Here is a 23,821-nt window from a genome sequence, read left to right as displayed (position 1 = left end):
CCCCCTGGACCAAACTGCCTTTGGTTCATGAGTAGTGGCCACTGACTGTAGAAGTCCTGGGAGAGTTTAAGCACAATACCCCCTCCAAGGTGGTGCTTTAAGATGTATATTCATATGCATCCAATATGGATGTAATATATACTGTATATATGCATTTAAGACACAATACTTTTATTAGAATTGGATGGTGCATTGTAAGTTACTGAGTTGCCTCTGAATCTCAGCTCTTCTTCTTCTTTTGGGTGATAACATTTCCAGGTGCAGCTTTAGGCTGTTTTATTGGCTAAAGCCAGCAATCCCTCATTGTTTTTATGTTTTCTTAGGTGCTTAACATTGTTGAAGTTTGAATCCTCCTCAAAAGTTGCATCAAATGAGCCTTACTGGGCTGTAAAATGTCTCTGTCCCGGGTGAGGCAGCGTAGTTGTGAGGCTGGTGTTCCGCATCACCTCATTCCTCATCAGCCTCAGAGAGGAGTGGAGAGGAAAGCGAATGTGGAGCTTTAAATTATCCTGCTCTGTCTCCATCTCTCCTCATTCTGTCAAACCTCTTCCTCCACATTCCTGTCAGCATTTCCCGCTTCAACCGTCTCAGGCTGCCTTTGCCTTTCAAGCCATTCCATCTTTCTCCTTTCTCTACCCCTATTCTTTGCCAGCTAGACTTATGAGGCTTTGGGGTAACACTGCAAGAGACAGGTTGTAATAATATGGTTATGATATGCTTGGACCCCATCTAGAGACAGAGTTCCTCAGAGAAAAAAAAGAAATGTGAGGAGGCAGATAAAGACAAGCAGCGAAAGTAAAAGAATGAAACAGACAGAATAATAAAAATAGACAGTGGAGACTGTGTGAGAAACAGATTCTATCCTGGGGGCTCTTACTGGACCATGAAGACAAGGCCCATGAAGACTCAATGTTTTAACTGGACCTACTTGTGCTCCCAGTGAGAAATGTCAGACGTGGTAAACTCGCTGACCTTCCCAATACAAACAAAGCGGAAGGAATGAGCTTTTAAAAAATGTTTTTTCAATTTTTATTGCTAACTGTAGACAAAAGCTTTTGAACAGTGGAAGCATGAGTAAGAAAATACTTTACTGTTTGCATATTGATGTTAATAGAGCGGCATTGTCTACAGTAGCTGAAGTGGTAGGGTTTTAAGACCCATTCCGATAATCTGTTTTAGAGCATCTCACTACTTTATTTTAATCACTAAGGATGTAACTATTAATCGATTAATCTATGAAATGACTTATCCAACCAGATCAATCAGTCTGAGGCAGGTTTTTCGTTAAATCAACCGTTACCATTATGAAATTGTTTCGAAATGAAATTACTCGATTACATGAATATTGAAAAATATAATTTGTGTTACGGTTTGGCTGACAATGAGATGAGATGAGATGATTCATGAAAAAAAAGAAAATGATGAGAAAAAAAAGAAAATTCTAAGATAGTGGATTTAGAGAAAAAAATTAGATTGTTAGAAGAAGCCCACAGCAGCTTTCCGGATGAACAAACTCCGCAAACAAATAAGAAAAGTTAGACTCGAACTACATGAAATAATTAATAAAGAATACGCTTTTTATTATAGAGACTACGCTTATAGAGGTTTGATCACAGTAATAAATCTGGGAAATTTTTGGCAAATCAACTCAAACTAAACAAAGAAAAGATAACCATTTCATCAGTCATAGATTAAACAGGAAACATTAGAATTGATCCAGTTTCAATAAACTGTTTTCAAGAACTTTTACCAATCCCTTTACTCATCCCAAATTGACCCTTCTGACAACGATATTAGTAGATTTCTCAATAGCATTGATTTGCCTAGACCAACGGAAGAACAAATTACAGCCCTAGAGTCCCCTCTTACTGAAGAAGAGCTACATAAAGTACTAACTAACATGCCTAGTAAAAAAGCCCCAGGACCAGGCAGTTTCCCAGCAGAATTTCCCCAAACAGATTACTTTATGTCCTAAAATGGCTTAAACTTGGTCTGTTAGATAGATATAGAGCACACACTCTGTGATAACCTACATATTTCTAATTGGCCTTTTTTCAGTCCCAAAATTAAACATCACAAGTGCTTCAGAAGTTTGAACATCAGCTAATCTCTAACAGCCTGGTGGGAATTTCTAAAAAACAAAACAAAAAAAACAATAGCAACTTCACAATATTTCCATGCAAACTCACCCCCATTAAGAACAAACCTGACATATTACTATACAAAAACGTGATTTACTTTACTTCATGGAAGAACAAAGGGATCCAACAGTTTCAACATATAATTCAGAATAGAATATTTATACCCCTCCAAAAGTTAACCTCAATTTAAATTGTTAGTAAAAACAAATTTCTAGAATACCAGCAAATCAGTTATAAGTACTAAATACTGTGCACCCAAATAGACCTAGAACCTCCCCCTACAGTAACAAAGTTCATTGACCATAAGAACCCAATGCTCACTTCCAAAATTTACAAACTGGTATCTAACACAGATGGTGTGTAGAGCTTTGCTTCTCAAAAGTCCACAGTTGTCTTTGCAGTTTTTTCTTCTCATCTTGAGCTACTTATCTTTTATGTAGACTACTGAGACGAAGAACTTCTCCAACTTTTCCATATTTCCAACTACCATAACTCAGGCCTGTTCTGGTGACTTTTGTAAAATGTCAAGCTTCATGATTCAATGACGAATTGAATTGCCAGTTCATAATTGTATATCACTTTTATTTATGAGTAAAAATAAAGTTTGCATTTTAGTTTGGAGAAATAATTAAATACATAATGACAGCAATACATTGATGAAAAAGCTTTATTTTGTTGTAAATAATGTTCAATGTTGATATATCCATCATCTTCTGCTTATCCGGGACCGGGCTGTGGGGGCAGCAGTCCTGGGTCTTCTCCGGAGCTTCCGCCCAGTGATTTATTTAATGTGTAATTTTTTTATTTATTTTTCTTTATTTCCTACATTTTAATTAAATAACACAAAGTCTTTGTGGCACATCAGAGTGAACAACCCACACTGCTATTAACCCCTGACTAAATGACAGTCATCTACCACTTCACCCTTGCATATCGTAACCATTAACAACTTACATTAAAAACTTTAAACATTAAAACGTTTTCTACACCAGCAGCACTTGGCCTTCACAGTGTTTATGGGTAAAGGTGTGCCCAGAAGTGCTGCACACCTTCAGTCTTTTTAGTCTTAGAAGCAATGTCTTCCTGCCTTGATGGAAACTGTTTTGCTGAGAAAAAACAATGCCAGTGTTCTCTGTTTCAGCATTTTGTTAAGCTTTTGGTGATGCAATAGGAAAAAATACAAATGAATGTCTCCACTTTGAATACAGATGGAATGAACTGCATGAACAAGGACCACGGCTGTGCTCATATCTGCAGAGAGGCTCCAGGCAAAGGTGGCGTAACATGCGAGTGCCGACCCGGCTTTGAACTTGCCAAGAACCAGAAAGACTGTACATGTATGTATGCTGATGGAATCTCCAGTCTGCACACAAAACATAATTCATTTCTCTTTCCTTTCTTTAGCATTATGTTGTTTTCATGCAGCATTGAGAGCCTTCTCGGTTTGTGTAGAATCAGGTTGGAATAAATCCTAACAGTTATTCAGAACGTACCAAACAAGAGTCAATCAACAGTAGAACCAACCTAAACGCAAACACATGCATGATATTTCATGTAATCTAATGGTGAAGCACGGCACGTGAATACACCTTTGATGTCCATATAAAATTCTAATACATATGGAACTCCCCTTCCCCCCCAATAAGGCTGACATTTCTGTTGAAGCAATAAGGATCAAATGTGTCACTTTCTTTCCTCAAATCAATATTTGCATATAGAGCGTTTCCTTTGATATCAACAGCTTTTGCAAAATTTTCTGTGCTAAAGACCTGTTCTCGCAAAAACCACACTCTTGCTCATTTAACCTCTTTTACCTTTTCTCTTTTACCTCTGTTTAAGAGACAGTTTTTCCAATATTTCTAAATATCATGGTAGTAATTATCCAGGTCTGTGATTGATCACCTTCTTTTTTTTTTTAAATTGATTCAGTTTAGCAACTTTTATCACATCTTAAAGTATTGTTGTTGAAGGGATATGTTGCAAGTGTATGTGACAGTTTTGACTATGCCATCAATTCCGTTTTTTATCTGTAACATGCCAACATTGTCATAATCTGTAGATTTCTTCTTATGTGTCATTCTCACAGACTCCCCATCATACATTTTTTTATCTTTATTCACAACATGAATGCTTTGAAAAATTTCAGCTAAAAATGACCAAAAATGGTTTAAATAATAAACTATTAACCTTTTTCAACTGTTGAAGTATCATTATTGTCACTAATGTGCTTTTATGTCTTTAGTGACGTGTCACTATGGAAATGGTGGCTGTCAACACACGTGTGATGACACAGACACGGGCCCAGTGTGTGGCTGCCACCAAAAGTACGCACTTCACTCAGACAGCAAGACCTGCAGCGGTGAGTGCAGCCTTAAGTAACTCTTATCTTTTTGAAGCCTTAGTCACATACACCTGTACAAGGGGTTGACCCGTACAGGTGCTGGGGTTTTTGGGTTGTACGGATCAGTGACGTGTCGTAAAAAGGAGTGGCTGCATCTTACGGGGGGAGCGCAGGTGTGTCTTGGAGTACCCTTGAGGTCCGTCATGAAAACGGAACATACGATTTTCATGCGTGTGATAAGTGTAAGTGTATTGTGAAGTCTGTGTAAGAATAATGGACGTTGCATTCGGTTTTGACGTACAAGTGATTCTGTCGTACTATGCCGTTACATCACATATAGTCGATGGTAAGATGCACGTACTGGCTCATTATTGAGCATGGTCGAATGCTGCCTGCACGGCATGTGCATGGAATATGCAGGTGCCAGTAGGACGCGCAAAAGAACTACATTTTGATCGTCTAATTTCCTCATTTCTAACAGTCGAGGTGCACGCAAGCAGTGCAAAAGGGACACACGAGGAGCGGGCACGTATCCCCTGAACAGCTCTAACGGGCCCCTTTCACAGTGCAAGGGGTTGGGGGCGGGTTTGAAGGAAGAAAAAATCAGTGCCTCCATCTCACCTACTTCTCTCTGTAAGTGTTTGTTACGACCTGTCACCCGCTGAATCCCCTTGTGCATGAATAATTTCTTTCTACGCGTCCACTGAGACGTTTACGACCTTGACATTTCGCCCAGGCCACCTGCGTGCCCCGTACAGGTTTGCTCATTTTCCCTCTCGTAATGGGCAGTTGTGACTAAGGCTTTATCTTCCTCTAGCAGTGTTTTTTCAGAAACAGAAAATATTCACTTTTAACAAAGACATCCTTTGTTGAGACTGTAGCTGTATAACTGTCAGAAGGGATTCTGACTTATGGTGTTTTATTGTGACTACTAGAAGAGTTGGATTGGTGATTCAGTGAAAATGCAATGACAAAGAAACTTGTTATTTTTGTCTCCCCTTCGGACATATACGTTCATCATGACAAGTTCTGTTCTCAGTGAGTTGACTACAACCTGCAAGTAGCTGGTGTTAGTCCAATTTTTTTGTCAGCGAACGTATTTAACAGCATTCCTCTTCCAGCTTCAAACATATTAATGTTCTAATCAGTAGTGCATAAATATATATGTAAATATGTATACTAATAAAGTGAAGCAGTTCAGCTGTTTTCCATCATCCCCTTTTGACTGAGGAGCCCTACAGAAACTGGAGACTGGGTCTTTAAGGTTTGAATCTCATTCGATGTAAATTGTTTAACTTTTTAAATTGAATCTGGTTTAAAAATCAGAATTATATTATTTGAAGCAAATAAATCGAGATTTCTTCATTTTTCTATTAAAAAGGCATTAGGTGATGTGTAGACAAACAGTGTGACCCCCTGGTTTTTGGGTTATAGTTTTCAAATGTTCTTGTGCAACAGAAAACTGAGGGAAGAGCTGTCATCGTGTTATGATGTATTATATTGTGTTTTTTTTAGTAAAGTCTTGCCTTTTATAATTTTAACTGAAAACATTAGAATTTTAAATTCAATTGCTGTTTTGGATTTCTAATTGATTTTAAAGAATTTGAACTCCTTCTGGAACTTTTATATGAAACTGTTTTTCTACTGTTCACATAAGGGAGGGAGGTGTCAGTGAAACGTAGGTGAAAAATTCAATGGTCAGTTTATTTAAACAGTGAAGCCAAAGATTTGTACGAATTGTAAATCACATTAAGACAAGTCTGTTTGCTTTTTTTTACAGCATGTGCTGTAGGTTTAGTTAGGGGTGAGGACAAAAAATGACAGAAAAATCCAGTATTTATGGCTATTATGAAACAAAGGTTGACATACGATTCCTCCGGTTTCCCAGATTTGGAGAGTTTAGTAGGACAAAAACAACTGAGGCTCAACCAGAGTCTTATGAGTCATTTAGCTTATTTTCCTTTGCTTTTTCAAAACTGAGAAAGGTTGTTCGTAGCAGATCACTGAAGCAGAAATCCCTACAGCAGCCGCCTCTAAAGTTCAGAGCTCTTAATCCGGATTTGTTATGACTTCCCTGCAGTCAGACGTTTAAAGCTGGGAGCCTGGCAGTTCATCACACATCTTTCCAATTAATAAGCTGCTTCAGAGTCCATATGACTTTTGTTTACAAGTTCTGCTTCATTTGTACATTTGTAAACCCTAATGAACCAAATAAAAAAGGAAACTTTTCCATGTGTTTTTTTTTTTTACACTCAAGATTAGAACCACCTGCCCAGCCGGAAGATGTCCACTGTTTCCGCACTATTTACCAAAAAATCCGAACTTGGTGCCAAACTTTTGAAACATGAGCTCAATATTATAATTTTCTAATGCCCTTGTGATGAAGGGCTGAAAACTTTGTGTTTTGCTCACTGTCTTCCTTTGACTGGAACATATGGCTGCTCAGTGCAAAGTTTTGACTGCCGCTAACCCCTTTTCTTTGTAGCTGGTTTGAAGAGCAGGACACGCCATGGATGGAAAAGCTGCAGCATGGAAGCAGAATGAAAGCAGGAACCCTCTCTTACCTTCTTTCCTCAGTGTCTTGTATCCTACTTCGCTGTTTCTCTCTTCATATTTTGAGAAGAGAAAGGATCTCTGTTTGTATCTTCCCTTTGCTCTTTGGGCCTCTTTTAACCCTCTGCCGTTTATGCCTTTTCTATTCAACCTTTTTCTCTTTCTCCTTCCTCTTATTACTTCTTTCTGGTGATAGTACCTGATTGCCTGTCTTGTCTGAACATTCAAAGCTAAATCAGGGGAAATAGAGACTCAATGCACAAGAACAAAAGACTAACTCTTGCTTGCGGGGTTAAAGATCTTGTGTAGGCTCTGTGGTAAAAATGGACATCTCAATTGCAGCCTGATCTTAATTAAAGCTGAGAAATAAAAACAAAACCTCCCCATCAAATTCTTTCACTATTCTCTTCATTTTCCAGCTTTACACGAGTTCTGAAAAACTGTAGCAACCCATCAGAACCTTTCCAACATATTCATACTTCATTCCATTCATCATTATGTTGTTCTCCCGTGCTAATCAACATAGAGGCAGCGACCCGCACCGTCCATCCTTCTGCACTCCCACTACTGCTGCATATGCCTGCTCACATGGACCATGTGCTCCATTTATCTCCCTCTGTCACTCATTTGTATATTTGTTGGTTGTCTCGTTCACTGCATTGGAGAACCTGCTTTGCTTCTGTATTTATTCTTTATTCTTTAATTTATTTATCATTTTATCCTTTGCAACTTAAGTATATCTTGTTGTTGGTGTTGTTTTTCGTGATCTCAGTCTTTGTCTTTCCTTTCAGTGCACTGGTTTTCCATTCTCCTGATAGCAGTAGTGTTCAGTGGTTAAAGTCGTTTCCCAAAACAGCCTCTTCTTGTGGACCATCTCTTACTTTCTAGACCCTTTAGGAACAAAATGGCTGGGCTTCCCTCCTCCCACACCTTCTTAAACTGTCCTTGTGCATCCACTGCTCACACACTCACCAATGTTTGATCTCCCTCTCAGACCATTTTTTCACACACTCAAACAAGTACACCCTCAAAAGCGTGCACACTGGTATGCACACGCTTTTTATTCTGCACTCATGTATTCACTCCACCACATTTCTCCCAAAAAGCCTCCATTCATACCCAAGGGCACTTCCATGTGCTTCAGCTTGTCCATCATTCTTCAGAGAGGAAAGAAAATGGTAAAAAGGTGGGACTGAGGCAATCAAGCGGGCACTAATTGTCTTCAATTCTTCCCCCACCTCCGCCACTTAAAAGACATCAAAGGCCTGTAGTTTTTGCCCCAAATGTCGACCATTAATAAAAAGATGCTCATTCAGGCCCTAATGACGAAGACTAGGTGAAAGGATGGCCTTGTCTCCCAACCCCATCATCAAACCACCAATGCAGCCCCACACATGTCACTCTAACAGCCATGTGATTTCCCAAACCAGTGCAACCCGACTTCATTTCCCCTCCACCCCTGCTGCCCAGCTTTTAGAGATGTGGTTTTCCCAGCGTTTACTGTTAAAGCCAGCTGTAATGGGGTCCATAGACAAACAGGCAACCAGCACTGCCCCCAGACTACCCAGTTTTTTCTTTCTTTGAATCTCTTTGCATGCCCTCTCTACACTCATTTCTAAGTATGCGCAGCCTCCTAAATTGTTTCTCATGTCCCATTGTGGGACACAATGGGACTGACTGCCTTTTGTCTTCAAACAATTTTTTTCTTTGTCTGTTCTCCTTTTTCATTATCTTAATTGTCTTTTTTAGTTCCTTGAGTCTTCTCCTTGCCCATTGCCCTCCTGTGCTCCTCATAAATCCCCTTTATAACTTTTTGTTGCCAAAATCATCCAATTTTGTTCTGCTTGCTCTTTACCTGCAGTTAAAGCAGCTTGTTTTGAAAATGTCCTCCATGTACCCTTCTCATTTCTTCTTCTTAAATGTGAGGGACCTTTTTTTCTGACTGTGGGCTGTTTGATATGGGAAACATAAACTCCACTGCCAACAGCAAAATAAACACCAACAGTCATAGTTCATTTTGTTCCCCCCTCTATCATGCCATTCCTAAACCTCCTCCTGTTAAGGATTCTTTATGTTTAAATCCCATACCGTTCACCACTTCTTTTCCTCCCCACCTCTCTGCCCACCTGCTTCATTTTGTAAGCTACCCACCAATGCTGATCAATTGGTTCATTTTGATTTGAGTTGCTCTTGGTACTTTGTCATTGTTTGGGATTAACACTAACAGGAATTTTGGCACCTCCTCATCGCTTCTTGCTTCTTGGCTTTGGCTTTTTGCTCAAAGGCCAAGAGGGGCTGAAAGTCTGGTCATTCGGGCTTCTCATTAACTTGCTGCTCACTGTTTGTCCCCTTGTCACTTGTGTTTTAGAGAAAGATGAGGCTGCAATTGAGAGCTCTGAGTTCAATGCCACGTCAGTAGCTGATGTGGACAAGCGGGTGAAACGGCGGCTACTTATGGGTAACTTTTTTCTTCCTCTTTCTATGTGTTGCCATGCCGCTTGTGCTTGTACCCCCTACTCTTCATCTCTTTGTTCCTTCTTGTTCTTCGTCCTCTCGTATTAACTTTTTTTCTGTTAATCTTTGGTGTCCACTGTGTCAACCCCTTCAGTCAGAGGTCCAAACTGCTTCTGCAACTATTTTGAAAGAGTTTTACTTTGAGAAAATCCTAGTTCAGAGGTTTCTCACAGACTAATACTTAATGCTAAACACAGAATTTTATGACCTTTACAAAAAGCAGATCACGTGGTAACCAGTTTTGTCCAAAAAGAGCTTTTCCCTAACTTCATGAAGTAAACACGTCCAAACCTTAAGCTAAATGCATGCGAAGAATGCACACCTGTGCAGGGTTTTTGTTTGGCTGCCAGCAGCTATTATTCACTATAATTTGCAAAATGAAGTGTTACTGCACAACATCCACATTTAAAAGCACCAAAGGTTTCTGAGTTTGCGATCTGTACCCATGCTGTCGTCTTCACTGTCTACATGGCTACATCACTTGCTTCAGTTTGACACATAAGGGCTACTGTAGGTGATCCAGAAAACCTCCTGGAAACTCACCAAGAGTAGCACAAGTGGATTTCTTTTTCAAAGCGAATTTTTGGGTAAATCCTGTGTTTTATAGTGGGAAAATTGCAAATGAACCAAAATGATCATTTGTTGTGTTTTTAATTCAACTTTATTTGTATAGTACTTTACCTGCTACAAAGCACCCTAAAGTGTTTTCCATGATAAAATAGATAATAGTAAGATAAAAAATAGTAGTTAAAGAACCAAACATAGTAAAAGAATAAAAATAAAATCACATAAAAATTCAACACATACACATCCCACAAGTACAATCAAAATATATCAAATGAATTATTAATAAAATGTATATAATCTAATGAAAACATGTGGACATTTAAAAACTCCATAAAAAGATTTGTTTTAAGTTTTTTCTTAAAAATTTCCACAGTGGATGAAGCTTTCATGTCCTCAGGCGGGCTGTTCCACAGGCAAAGCCCACAGTACTTAAATGCTGCTTCACCGTGAGTTTTTGTTCTGACTTTTGAGACCACCAGCAGACCTGTACCTGCGGACCAGAGAGGTCTGGGAGGGTCATAAACTATGAGTAAATCTGATAAGAAGGAGGGGCCAATTCCATGTTAACTTTTATAAACCAATAAAAGAGCCTTAAAATCGGTCCTGAAGCTGACTGGGAGCCAGTGCAAAGATTTTAAAATAGGGGTCATGTGCTCCAGCTTTCTGGTTCTAGGTAACAGTCGACTTTTGAACAAGCTGTAACTGATTGATAGTTTTTTGTTAATACCAAAAAGAATAGCATTACAATAATCTATTCTAGATGTTAAAAAAGCGTGGATTAATATTTCAGCACTTGCTCTCGAGAGAAACTGTCTTATTCGGCCGTTGTTTCTAAATTGATAAAAACAGTCTTTGTAACTTTAGTTTGTGTATGCTTTAGAGGTAAGATCTGCATCTAAAATTACGAGGTTTCTGACTTTACTGCACACATTCAAGTTAAGAGTTGATAAGTAGGACTGGACCCTTTCTCTCAGCTTCACGACCGACAATTAAAATCTCTGTTTTGTCTTGTTTGAGCTTTAAAAGTTCTCTCCCATCCATGTTTCAATATCTAAAATACAACGTATAAGGTACGGTAATCAATGGATCCCAAGTCATCATGACACACATCCACATATAACTGGGTGTCATCAGCATAACTATGATAGTTTTATGCCAGGTCTCCTGAGGTCATCACCAAGCATAAGTATATACAGGATAAAAAAAGTGGGACCAAGCACAGATCCTTGTGGCACACCACCTCCCAGATGATGAATCATTTACTCTGACAATAGAATCTCTTCCTGTGAGGTATGATTCAAGTCAACTGAGTACAGTTCCAGTGATTCCAACCATGTCATGGAGTGTTACGCCCCTGTCTAGGAGTCTGTAAATGGGAGTAACATAAAGGTAAAAAGAAAAACTAAATACACCAATGACTCAAAAAACCCTCACCAGACCCAGACTGAAATTAAACTGGGAATTTATTTACAATGAAAACTAAAAAACATACAAAAATAACCAACCCAAATTACCAGGACCAAAAAGCTCAAACAATGTTTGATCTAATGCTCTGCTGCTGCCAGCTGGAGGGGGAGGGGCTTCAACAGATGAGGATGCAGTTTTTAAAGCGGCCGCTGGGAAGTCCTCAGCCAATCAGGTGGTCCGGACACGGTTGAATCAAATTGGCACTACAGAGGAGGGAAAAGAAAAGGAAAGACAGACCCTCCCAAAAGAAAACATACAGAAAAGCATTCCAAACATACAAACAAAACAATATTACGGCCACAGCTGTAACACCCCCCAACCTAAGAGAAAACTTCTGCCCCCCCAGAAGCCATCGCTTAGGTTAGGTGGATGCTGCGCGAAAGAGCATCCGCTACCAAATTCTCAGCTCCCTTTTTGTGTTTAATATTAAGATTAAAATCCTGAACCATCAGTGACCATCTCATTGGTCTCTGGTTCGAGTTTTGCATCCTGTTCAAAAAAACTAGAGGGTTGTGGTCAGTGTAAACTGTAATCGGATGGGAATTAGAACCAAGGTAAACTTCAAAGTGCTGGGGGGGGAGGGGCTTCAACAGATGAGGATGCAGTTTTTAAAGCGGCCGCTGGGAAGTCCTCAGCCAATCAGGTGGTCCTGACACGGTGGAATCTAATTAGCACTACAGAGGAGGGAAAAGAAAAGGAAAGACAGACCCTCCCAAAAGAAAACATACAGAAAAGCATTCCAAACATACAAACAAAACAATATTACGGCCACAGCCGTAACATGGAGTCTGTTTAAAAGAACTGAGTGGTCAATTGTGTCAAAGGTTGCACTTAGGTCCAGCAATACTAAAACTAATGTTTTCTTTATGTTAGTGTTGGACCTGAGCTCATTTATAACCTTGACCCGCACCATCTCTGTGGAGTGATGGGGTCTAAACCCAGACTGAAATGTTTCTACAATAATATTTTTATTAATAAAATCATTTCATTGAATAAAAACTAGTTTTTCTAAAATCTTGCTTAAAAATGGCAGGTTTGACACTTGGGGGCTAATTGTCTAGATTTGAATCATCCAAACCACTCTTCTTCAGAGTGGCTCAAACCATTGCAGTCTTTAAGGACGATAGGAAGATCCTAGTCTGAAGAGAGCGGTTCACGATGTCCAGGAGCTCCTCCTCACAGGACGAATACATGGATTTAAAAAGTGAGGCGGGTATGGGATCCAGAGAACAGGTTTTAGTTTTAAGTTTAAGGTTTAAGTTTAAGGTGGGGCACCCTTTCAGAGGTTTTGTAGCACCAATCAAGGCAAAACTCTTGTGTGTTCTCACAAGCCAAAGGGAATACAACGAAATGAACTGTTACTGGTCGTTGGGAGATATTGTGTAATGTTATTTATCTTTTTATTGAAGTGGGCTGTTGTGTTTGGGAACACTGACATGCTGAGTAAAATCCATTGTTGCTAAATTTGTTTAAAAACTTTTGGACCTATCAGTCCGATGGAGGAGTCCGATGGACTATATGAGTCCGATGGAGTCCACATGTCGGTCAAAATCACCCAAAAATATTTATTCTGCTAAGATCTACATGAATAATTGAAAGCAGCTCTGCAAAGTCAAAATGAAAGATGAGTTACACTTTGGAGTCTGTATACCATCAAACACAACCCAGTAGGATTATTTAAAACAATGACCTGATATTCAAAAGATATTAACTCATTAAACACTTTGTCTGTAAAACCAATAAAAGCAGACAGGATTGCAGCAGTTCCCCCACCCTTTCCTTGTTTTATGTCTTTGTAAAGTAAATGTTGCTTCAGACAGTAAACCCATTGAACCACAATTCCAAGTCTCTGTTTAAAACAGACCATTCAGGTTACGATCTAAAATCAAGAAGTGAATAAGAAATGATTTGTCTGATAGTAAGCATACATTTAAAGTACCAGATTCAGTTGAGAGCAATTACTGTTGTTTTCAAGTTCATGGAGGGTTAATGACTTCTGAGTCGGCACTGGTTTTAGATTTTTACAATTCCTATTTACGCTTCTCACATGAATACTGGATCTGTTACATATAATTAATTGTATGGGACATGTGGCAGGTGTTATTGTAGGTTTTGAAGATGGCCCATGTACAGTGGTGGAAAAAATTATTGGTACCCCTCAGTTAAAGAAAGAAAGTCCACAATGCTCACTGAAATGAATTGAAAAGTTCAAAAATAACAATAAATCAAAATTGATTGAAAATTAAATAATCAAAATCAGCCATTACTTTTGAGTTGCTTATTAACAGAATTATTTAAAAAAAAACAACTAATTAAATAGGGCTGGACAAAAATGATGGTACCTCCATAAAAGACTGAGAACTAATTGCCCAGGTGGTCATGAACTCAGGTATGTTCTTTAATTGACATCACAGCTGTTTTCAAACCCATAATCAGTCAGTCTGCCTATTTAAAGGGAGACAAATAGTCACGTTGCTGTTTGGTGAAAAGGTGTGTACCACACTGAACAAGGACAACAGAAAGTGAAGGAGAGAATTGTCCCAGGATATTAGAAACAAAATTATAGACAAACATTGTAAAGGTAAAGGCTATAAAACCATCTCTAAGCAGCTTAAAGTTCTTGTGACGACAGTGGCACAGATTATTCAGAAGTTTAAGACCCACGGGACAGTAGTCAACTTCCCTGGACGTGGCAGGAAGAGGAAAATTGATGACAAATGGAGGAGACGTATAGTTGGAACTGTATCCAAAGAGCCCAGAACAACCTCCAAAGACATTAAAGGTGAACTCCTAGATCAAGGTACATCAGTGTCAGATCGCACCATTCGTCGTTGTTTGAGCCAGAGTGGACTTCATGGGAGACGACCAAGGAGGACACCACTGTTGACAGAAAATCATAAAAGAGTGAGACTGGAATTTGCAAAAATGCATGTTGACAAGCCACAAAGCTTCTGGGAAAATGTTTTTTGGACAGATGAGACAAAACTGGAGCTTTTTGGTAAGGCACATCAGCTCTATGTTCGTAGACTCAAAAATGAAGCATATGACGAAAAGAACACTGTCCCTACTGTGAAACATGGAGGAGGCTCAGCTCTGTTTTGGGGTTGCTTTGCTGCACAGGGTGTCTTGAAGTTGTGCAAGGTAAAATTAAATCTCAAGATTATCAACGCATTCTGGATAGAAATGTGCTGCCTAGTGTCAGAAAGCTTGGTCTCAGTCACAGGTCATGGGTCTTCCAACAGGACAACGATCAAAACACACAGCCAATAACACCCAAGAATGGCTCAGAGAAAAGCGTTGGACTATTCTGGAGTGGCCTTCTATGAGCCCAGATCTGAATCCCACTGAACATCTGTGGAAGGAGCTGAAACGTGCCATTTGGAGAAGACACCCATCAAACCAGAGACAAGTGGAACAGTTTGCTAATGAGGAGTGGGCCAAAACACCTGTGGACAGGTGCAGAAGGCTCATTGAGAAATACAGAAACCGTTTAAATGCAGAGATTGCCTCAAAAGTTGTGCAACAAAATATTAAGTTATGGGTACCATTATTTTTGTCCAGCCCTATTTCATTAGTTTGTTTTTTTAAATAATTTTGTTACCGGTAATCAACAACTCAAAAGTAATGGCTGATTTTGATTGTCATTTTCAATACATTTTAATTTATTGTTACTTTTGAACATTTCAAGTCATTTCAGTGAGCATTGTGGACTTTCTTTCTTTAACTGAGGGGTACCAACAATTTTGTCCACCACTGTAGCTGATTCAACTTTGACAACAAAGTTGAATCAGCTACATGGGCTTAACCCACAAAATAAGCTAAAGGAGGGTCAGAGATTTCAGGTTCTGGAAAAGCTTGGGGAGTTGGCAGTCAGTCCTGTAAAAAGTTCATGAAAAAAGAATTTTAATTTGTTTGACCAACATTTCATGTTGTTTGCTCGTTTTGTGTTTATTTCAAAGTAAAAAGTTATTTAGATAATCACAATTGTTTAATTGTAAAAAAAAATGAAGCAGAGCATTACTACAGTACCTTAAAATGACCCCATGCCAGTGGGTATTCATTTATTTATTTTTCCCAATGAAATTGTAAAATGACCAGCTAGTGTTCTCTTCTTTAACCCTTTTAAGCTTTTTGGATTGTTTGGCTGTTTTGACGGACGTAAAAAAATAAAGATTAGTAGTAAAAGTACCAAACATAGTAAAAAATAAATAAAACACATACAAATCCAACACATACACATCCCACAAGTACAATCAAAATGTATCAAAGAAAAGAAAGTGTCTGGGATGAAGTACATGAAGTAATTTAGCTGTTTAGTCTCCAAGCTCTTAAGGGGATCATTGAATTTCAAAAAATTAACCAGATTCTGCATGACAGTCATAAGCGTGGAAGTGGAATGAATGATGTACAAACATTAGTAAATTTAAAAATAAATACAAATAAAGTATTTGCAATTTTTACATTAAATAATTCAAAGGATGATCATGTGATCACTGGTTGTTGCTGTTGTCTGAGCCCCATGATGCATCGCTATTTATTTATTTATTTATTTATTATGAAGTGACAAAAATATGCTGACAATTAATAGTCTTCATAACAATAAGGATGTTATGATATTAACCCACAAACTATATTGTGTGGATTTTTGTTTTTTGTGTGTGTTTGTTATCAAAGTTGAATCAGTATATATGGGGGTGTCTGCTTACGGTAAATAAGCTACAGCTTCTGCTCATCTTCCTGTTTGTTTGGTTCAGACATTCATTCATTCATTTTCTTAACCATTTTATCCCTTTCGGGGTCATTGGGCTGCCGGAGCCTATCCCGGCCACTTGTGGGCGAAGGCAGGGGGGACACCCTGAACAAGTCGCCAGTTTGTTGCAGGGTAGAATGTCCTCACTCACACACCCATTCACTCCTGCACTCACACCTATGGTCAATTTAGAGTTGCCAATTAACCTATGAAGCATGTTTTTGGATGGTGGGAGGAAGCCGGAGACCCCGGAGAGAACCCACGCATGCACGGGGAGAACATGCAAACTCCACACAGAAAGGTCCCCCATTGATGTTCTGTTTTTCACGTCCCCCAGCCGGGACTTGAACCGGGGGCCTTCTTGCTGTGAGGCAAGAGCGCTAACCACTGTGCCACCGTGCAGCCTTCATCATGGTTCAGACATGGACAGCAAATATTAATATAACATTTAAAAATGCAAATACAGTATTTACAAAATACCCCAGTATTTGCGGGTGTTAGGGAACAGAGACACTCGTGAATCTGCAGAATCCGCAAATACAAAGAACCACCCCCGTGGTCGAAGAATGTCTGTCCTTCCTCATCAAAAACCCTTTAGAAATATTTCTGATGCTTTGTAAAACATTTATCAAAGAAAATTGGAATATTGATCAACACAGATCAATATTCAGAGCATTAAACTGAACAATATCAAACTTTATAGCAAGTTTAAAGGGTTAAACCATTTTTTTTTAATGAAAATAGAAAGTTCAGTGTTCTTTTTGTTGTCTGAGAAAACTGTCACGAATTAGTAAGGACAGTCCAAAACAGTCCAAACACAGGAGGAAGTGAGAAAGGATTTTTAATAACATAAAATGAGGAGTTCCTCTGTCCAAAGTAAACTGCCCCCCCCCCCCCCCCCAGTTGAGGAAGTCTATAACAAAAAAAATAGTTATTGACGGGAAAACTAGTTCAGCAAGAGAACATTAATCCAGGTTTACTGTATGAGATTAATGGAAATTTAAGGTAAACTCCCTTAGGTTAAGAACAGTCCAAATAATCCAGAAATCCAAGAAGAAAAACAGTTCCAAACAACAAGAAACAAAAAATCTCCAACAGGTCAGATTGCAAAAAATGGAAAAGGAGAAGAAAAAACTCACTGCAATAGTACTTGATGAAAGAACTCCAGGAAACCCCACAGAGAGCCAAGATTAATATGACAACAGTGCAAACAAACTAGCACTGGAGTGAGCTGAATTAGAAGTATATATATATATATACAGAGGTCAACAGGTGAGACAAACAAGAACATGAACCTGGAGCAGACTGAGAAAATGCAAAAAACTGAGCATCAGGCTGAAAAAAAGGGACAAAAACCCTCAACGTCATCGCTGGTCAAAGACATTTTGTTTGACTTTAAGGTTTTTTTAGTGATGAATTATGAGGTTTGATGAAATGACCTGGAAAAAAATCTAAATCATTTTTACTTGGTAAACAAATGTTGCCATAATCAGATCTGAACTTTTGAGTTGCAGTTACTGCAGACACAAATATGTGCCTATGCAGATGTGAAAGATGTGTGAATGTTAGAAAGTGGACGTGGTGCACTCATAATGTCCTGAGTCAGCACAGACAGCATCGCTGTGTTAGATTTGACACTCCTATCAGTTTATTTGTTTATTCTGGTGTCTGGCTGTTCTGGGCTTTCTGTACAGAAAGAAGAGACAAAGACAGATATGCTATGGATAATATGCGTAAGGATGTAGCCAATTTATCGAAAATGGGAGTTTTGCACGTCAATTAAAAATGTGAAATTTAAAACGTCCAACGTCTCCAATTAAAACGTTAATTGAATGCATGATTATAGATCATGGGCATGGTCAAAAACAGAATTATTGTCCTACTGTACCAAGATAAAAAAGAGGTAAAATGGTAAGTCCCCTGCTGAAACAAATATAGAGCAGTCATGTTGGGTAAAAACTGTGCAAGTATGTTTTTGCCAGAGCTTGGTTCTTAACTCGTTCTTGAAAGCAGGCAGATATAAATGATATCTTTGAAGGTTTTGAGTCTTTCCTGGAGGGCCTTTACATTATTAGTGCAGAGATGTGCACAATGGTGGAGTAGTGGTTCGCTCTCTCACTTCACAGTGAGAAGGCCCTGGTTCAAATCCCAGTTGGGACTTTAGTGTGTGGAGTTTGCATGCTCTCCCTGTGCATACAAGGGTTTTCTCCTGGTGCTTTGACTTCATCCCACAGTCCAAAAACATGCTTCATAGGTGAATTTGTAGGCCTGTGATTGACTGTCCTGGCTGAGTGGGTGTAGAAGATTAGTGGATGAATATATCTTGATTCTCTAGCTGAAAAGTAGAGAATTCAAAAATTATTTTCATCTATTGATGCCACCACCACAAGAAGACTATTTTTTTCTGTTTTTTTATTTTTTAAATTGAGTAAGTTTATGTTTGGGGGCTATACTTTGACTTTTTCAGGCATGTCGAAAAGAAAACTTCATAAACACTTTACACCAATGTTAGGCTTCCTTTGTGACACAGAAAAGGGAAAAATAGGAACTCATTTACGATGGTAGTTTCTGTGTTTCCGTCATTGTTTTAAGCCCTGTCAAGATGATAACTAGAGGATAAAAATGGAAGGGAATTGAAAACTGTAAAGACAACAGCATGGAGAAGTGATTGTTAACTTTTTAAGCACGAGCAGCTATTTGACACCTAATTTTAGATTTTCAATATTCTTTAATCCTCTTTATGCTTTATGGTTGAGAGATCTTCTTCTTTTTCACTAAGTGAAACGTTGTGTCCTGGCCCTTCTGACTATAGAGTAAATGGGGCATTTTGGTAAATGTAAAAGGGTTTAAACATTTGGAACCAAAAGCTGAACATGAAATGCCTTAGAAAGCACTTGACCTGCAAATGTTAAACACACAAACTCAATAACGTCACTCACTGTCTCTGCAGTTTCTCATCCATGCATTTCACCCTAAAGACTGAAAACATCTAAGCATTCCCAGCAGACACAGTCACAAAGTTCACTATGATAAACTCAAAGTTCTCTGTACAAAATATAAAAATTCAACCAGTATTTAACAGTTCAACAATTAGTGACTTTTGCAGTGGATTAGACATGCAGTGAGTGAAAAGGTGAAAGGTCATGATTACGAAGGAATAATACGAAGTGAACAAGCTGATTCCTGATGAAGCAGGAGACTGAGAGAAACATGCAGGTCTCATAGGTTAAAAAGTTGGCTGAGGGGCTTGTCCAGCTTATTAGTCAGGCGTGGCGGCTCACACACTTTTTCTGGCCCTGGGGCTGAGCTGGGCGTGGCAGCTGGAGGGGACTGAGCTCAGCTCAGCTAATGATAGGGCCCACTGCACAACGTATAAATCACTCAGACCCATAAACACCACAAAGTCTCTCCACATTCACCTTTCCACTCAAGACAAGCAGCTTGAATGATGAAGTGTCTCTGCTTCCTACCTTTGTAGGATTTTCCAAAACACATCCTCTTCAAAACCTTCTGCCCTACTAACAGGAAAAAACAACATCTAAAAACCTCTTGTTTCAGAACTTTTTCTTTGGAAAGAAAAGTATACTTTTAAAGGAATGTGCTGGATAAACATGGCAAGAAAACAGATGAATGGAGAAAGTCGTGAGATGGATGTTGTTTAGAGATGCATGAAGGAACACAAGCAAATCCACAAATACTTTCCCGTTTCTTCACAAAGAATCAGCCTTCGTGGCTCCAAAATTTTCTGTTTGTTCTGAGGGTAGAGCAACTTTCGCTGTTTTGACAGATAAAAACCTCTCGGTTTGTCATCATAAGTTATAGTAGGAGAATTGAAAACATGAACCCATAAAAAAACAACAGAAATATGTTGGGAAGCACATGAAAATCAACCGTAGTGCCAACAAAGTCTTTTTTGACCAAAATGACTGCTTCATGAAATAAAGAAAACAGGACCCGACATAGCTGTTGTTAAGCTGGAATGGCATCTCTCTCCTCTGTCGCGTTTTCCTGAGGAAAACTAAAAAAATGAAATAGAAAACACAAATGTGAGGAATATTTATTTTTAAAGAGGAATCAGTAGATTTGCTTTAAAATGACACAATTTCTTACCTTGAACACACATTTCTACCCCCACTCCTCCCCAAAAGAGTTTATTATTTAGTGCAGTTTCGATGACCTCTTTGATTTCATCCTCTTTAGCACTTCTTTGGCCCCAATAGGTTAGGGTGTGCAGGGCTTTCCTAAAGCAGCAGTAGCTTAGCAGGTGAGCTAGAGTTACCAGAAGCTTGTGTTTGCTTTAGGATCCGCTTCATAAACCCCAGCAAACCTTATCTGTGACACATAAAAGAAGATTTTCCCGGAAAAGGTCTGCAAGCATGCTCTGCAGAGTTCAAGCAGCAACTGTACTAACTTTATTTCATCTACTAGCCTTAACTTTTTTCACATCTTAACTGATTTCTCGTCACATGTGAAAACAGCATCGAGCAATGGGCTAAAGATATCCTCCCCCTTCATCGTCGGCCCAATGTTACTTCTTGTTGTATCTGCAACAAGTCTTTCTGTAACCTTTTGTGTATGTGTTGCTTAAAACATGAAATGTTTTCATTTATGTGTAGACAAAGCTACATGGAACAATACAAGAAAGCCGTAGGATCCACCGTGCTCTATTCTCTCTGGACATGAAGCTTTGTCTCCAACCATAGCTCCACTGCTGTCTCCAGCTGTTTTCAAACAGGAGTCACTATGTGAACCTTTCTTTGTCTTTTTCCATCTTTCCCATCATGTGCAGAGACCTGTGCTGTGAACAATGGTGGCTGCGACAGGACATGTAAGGACACTGCCACAGGGGTGCGCTGCAGCTGTCCTGTGGGATTCACCCTGCAGTCTGATGGCAAAACCTGCAAAGGTCAGTAAAGTCAAAACTGGAGGTCCCAAAGGCGTCTGAAAGGATCAGTAGAACCTGGCTGCTGTTATCTGAGAACTCCGGTTCCCATCTGAGTGATGTGAGGCCAAATCCTGTCGTCCGTCCAACCTCCAACGGCACTGAGCTCATGCGCCGGTTTTTGGCACTGGCGCTGCTTTGTTGTTATTTTGGGCCATAAGCATTTTCGGTCTTCCAAAGTTCAGCAATGAGTGGTATTGGTTTGTGAGTGTAATTCAGCAGTGGGGGCTTAAACTTTACAGATTATTACATTTTAGCTTTGCTCGAAACAAATATCTGATGGAGGGTAAGCTGCAGTTTCTCAGTGAGTCACAGAGAGAGAGAGAGAGAGAGAGGCCTTGTTCTGGTGAGATCTGGACAAATCTTAATATTGTGGCTTTTTTGCAAGCTTTAGTAAAACGTTTTTAAAGAAAATAAAGTTTATTCCAAACAGCAAAAATCGATGCCCATTTCTAATAGGTTTCTTCAAAGATTTTGTTACAAATTTTTACTAGTTTAAATTGATGGTTATATTTTTTACGAAATCCTTTCTCTTTAATTCGTTCAGACTTTTTAAAATGGTTCTTAGCCCAATTTTGACACTTTCAAATCATATTATAATTTACTTCTATAAATCATACCAAGTAATAAATTATTTTAAACTTTTATATAGTTAGTTTTTAAACTGTAGATTGCAGTATGGAAAACCATGAATCTTCATTGTGCTTTTTTACTCTACCTGCACTGAAACTTTCCCTTTGCAACGACTAAGAGATGGAATCATAGTTGTCTGTTGGCCCAAAAAGCAAATTTCACATGTCACAAATCTGCTGTTGGAAACTGCAGGAGTTGTCATAGCAACAAGACAGGCTGGACATGTGGCAGCAGCATTCCTGTTTGCTTATCAGAATCCAGATGCCACTTTGATGTGTTCAGTTATAGTTTATGAAACTTTCTGTGTGTGTGTGCACGCGCATGCAGAGCGTGTTTGTAAAATGAGTATCAGGCAGTGTGAGAATGTGGCATGTAGGTGTGTGAAATCTCAGAGCCGCAGCCCTGTTGGGGCGACGTGTCGACAAACTTAAAGATGTTTAGACAGTGAGGCCCACGCTCGCTCTTGTCTGGCTGTCTCCCACTCTCGGTGCCCTGACGTGACCACAGTCATTCTGACAGCACCATCCAGCTGCAGATGCAGAAAACACAGCAGGCGGATGACCCATGCAAAACAGAGGAAGAATATGTTGTGGAATTATTAAACCACAATCAAAAAGACAATATTGTTTTTATTCAGAAAAACAAATAAAAAATATAAATTTTATTTTAAGAGTTCCTCAAAGCTCTAAACTTGAATTACGTTGCATCCTAATTTATCAATTATCTAATTGTAATGATTCAGCTAATAAATGAAATTGTCATTAAACATATTTAGAAATAGATGTTTGGACTACAGTCTGTAAACTATCAGATCACATGAACTCAGAAAGTTGCCACTCTTTTACATGTAAACACACAAATCCTAATGGTGTCTAATTCTGTGTTCTTCTATGCCTTCATGAAAAGATGCACTTTAGTTGAACAGTCCATTTCATTTATATGAAAGGAAAAATGTTCCTGCTTTAGTTAACAGAGTTTTGTGTTACATGTGCCGAAACGGAAGAGAGACTTTGGAAGAAAAATCTTTTTTTTTGTTGTGCTTGTGTTTTCATCTTGTTTCTGATGCCTAACTGGCTCTGTTAGGATGTGTTGTCTAAGTTGTTCTTCCAGTGTCCAAATGTCACATTGCAAATTTCAACTGCCTTAATGATCAAAGGTGAGATCCACTGTCATCTCCATCTCAGATGATTAGAGTTTCCATAAGTAAATGAGGCTAAAAGTTGCTTTTGATGCATTTGGACATCATCATGAGCCTGCTGACCATTTGTTTTGAAGTTTCCTGGTCTGTTGAAACACTCAGACTTTCAAAACTGCATTGTTTAAAAGTTAGCTCACAAGGTAACAATACTTTGGCTGTTTGTGGGAGGAGGGGTCCTATAGGTATGGGCTTTAGCGGGTTGGGATCTCCACTGAGGCATTCGGTGGGGGCCCTGACTGGTCGGGTTGACTTGATCCTGTAAGAGCCTGACCAGCGCTCTCGCAGGGGTGGCGATTGGCCTCACCAATCGGGGGGTCAGTCTGCCAGCTGCCCCTGAACTACCCTCCTTCTTCTTACAACAACGTATTAGGGCGAGGAGAGGAGGGGAGGGTCACCCTGCGAGGCGCTTTATGTGGGAGTGGGAGCTACTTGGCAATCGTCCTCCTCCAGTGGTTGCTGCATGGATTCGGGCCCCTCCCCATCTCAGTTCAATTTGCTCTATAGACAGGTAGGACCCTTGGGGGTGGTGGTGAGGGGGGGGGGTGCTTGGACATCACTGCCAGTAAGCAGGAGATGTCTTCTCAGCCCCCCACCAGCCAATTTTAACAACACCGTAGACATTTAGGGCGTCTTGGTGGGAGGGTGTTTGGACATCACTGTGAGCAATCAGGCGATGTCCTCTCAGTGCCCTACACAGCAATTTTAACAGCAACTT

General features: G+C 39.4%; 1 protein-coding gene across 4 annotated transcripts in view; it reads left to right on the top strand.

Moving 5' to 3' along the window:
• LOC105357050 (signal peptide, CUB and EGF-like domain-containing protein 1) overlaps positions 1–23,821 on the top strand; it is a 102,936-nt gene that overhangs the window by 53,178 nt on the left and 25,937 nt on the right. For 2 of the 4 annotated variants that reach the window (XM_023952622.1, XM_023952623.1), the window contains exons 5-8: positions 3,350–3,478; positions 4,384–4,500; positions 9,404–9,493; positions 21,123–21,239. In XM_023952622.1, coding sequence (XP_023808390.1) covers positions 3,350–3,478; positions 4,384–4,500; positions 9,404–9,493; positions 21,123–21,239 — 453 coding nt within the window. The remainder of the gene's footprint in view (positions 1–3,349; positions 3,479–4,383; positions 4,501–9,403; positions 9,494–21,122; positions 21,240–23,821) is intronic. The other 2 variants (XM_023952624.1, XM_023952625.1) reach the window with 1 other exon arrangement.

The sequence above is a fragment of the Oryzias latipes genome, chromosome 23, assembly GCF_002234675.1.
Source record: "Oryzias latipes chromosome 23, ASM223467v1".
Classification (NCBI taxonomy): domain Eukaryota; kingdom Metazoa; phylum Chordata; class Actinopteri; order Beloniformes; family Adrianichthyidae; genus Oryzias; species Oryzias latipes.
This window is presented reverse-complemented; position numbering and strand designations above follow the sequence as displayed.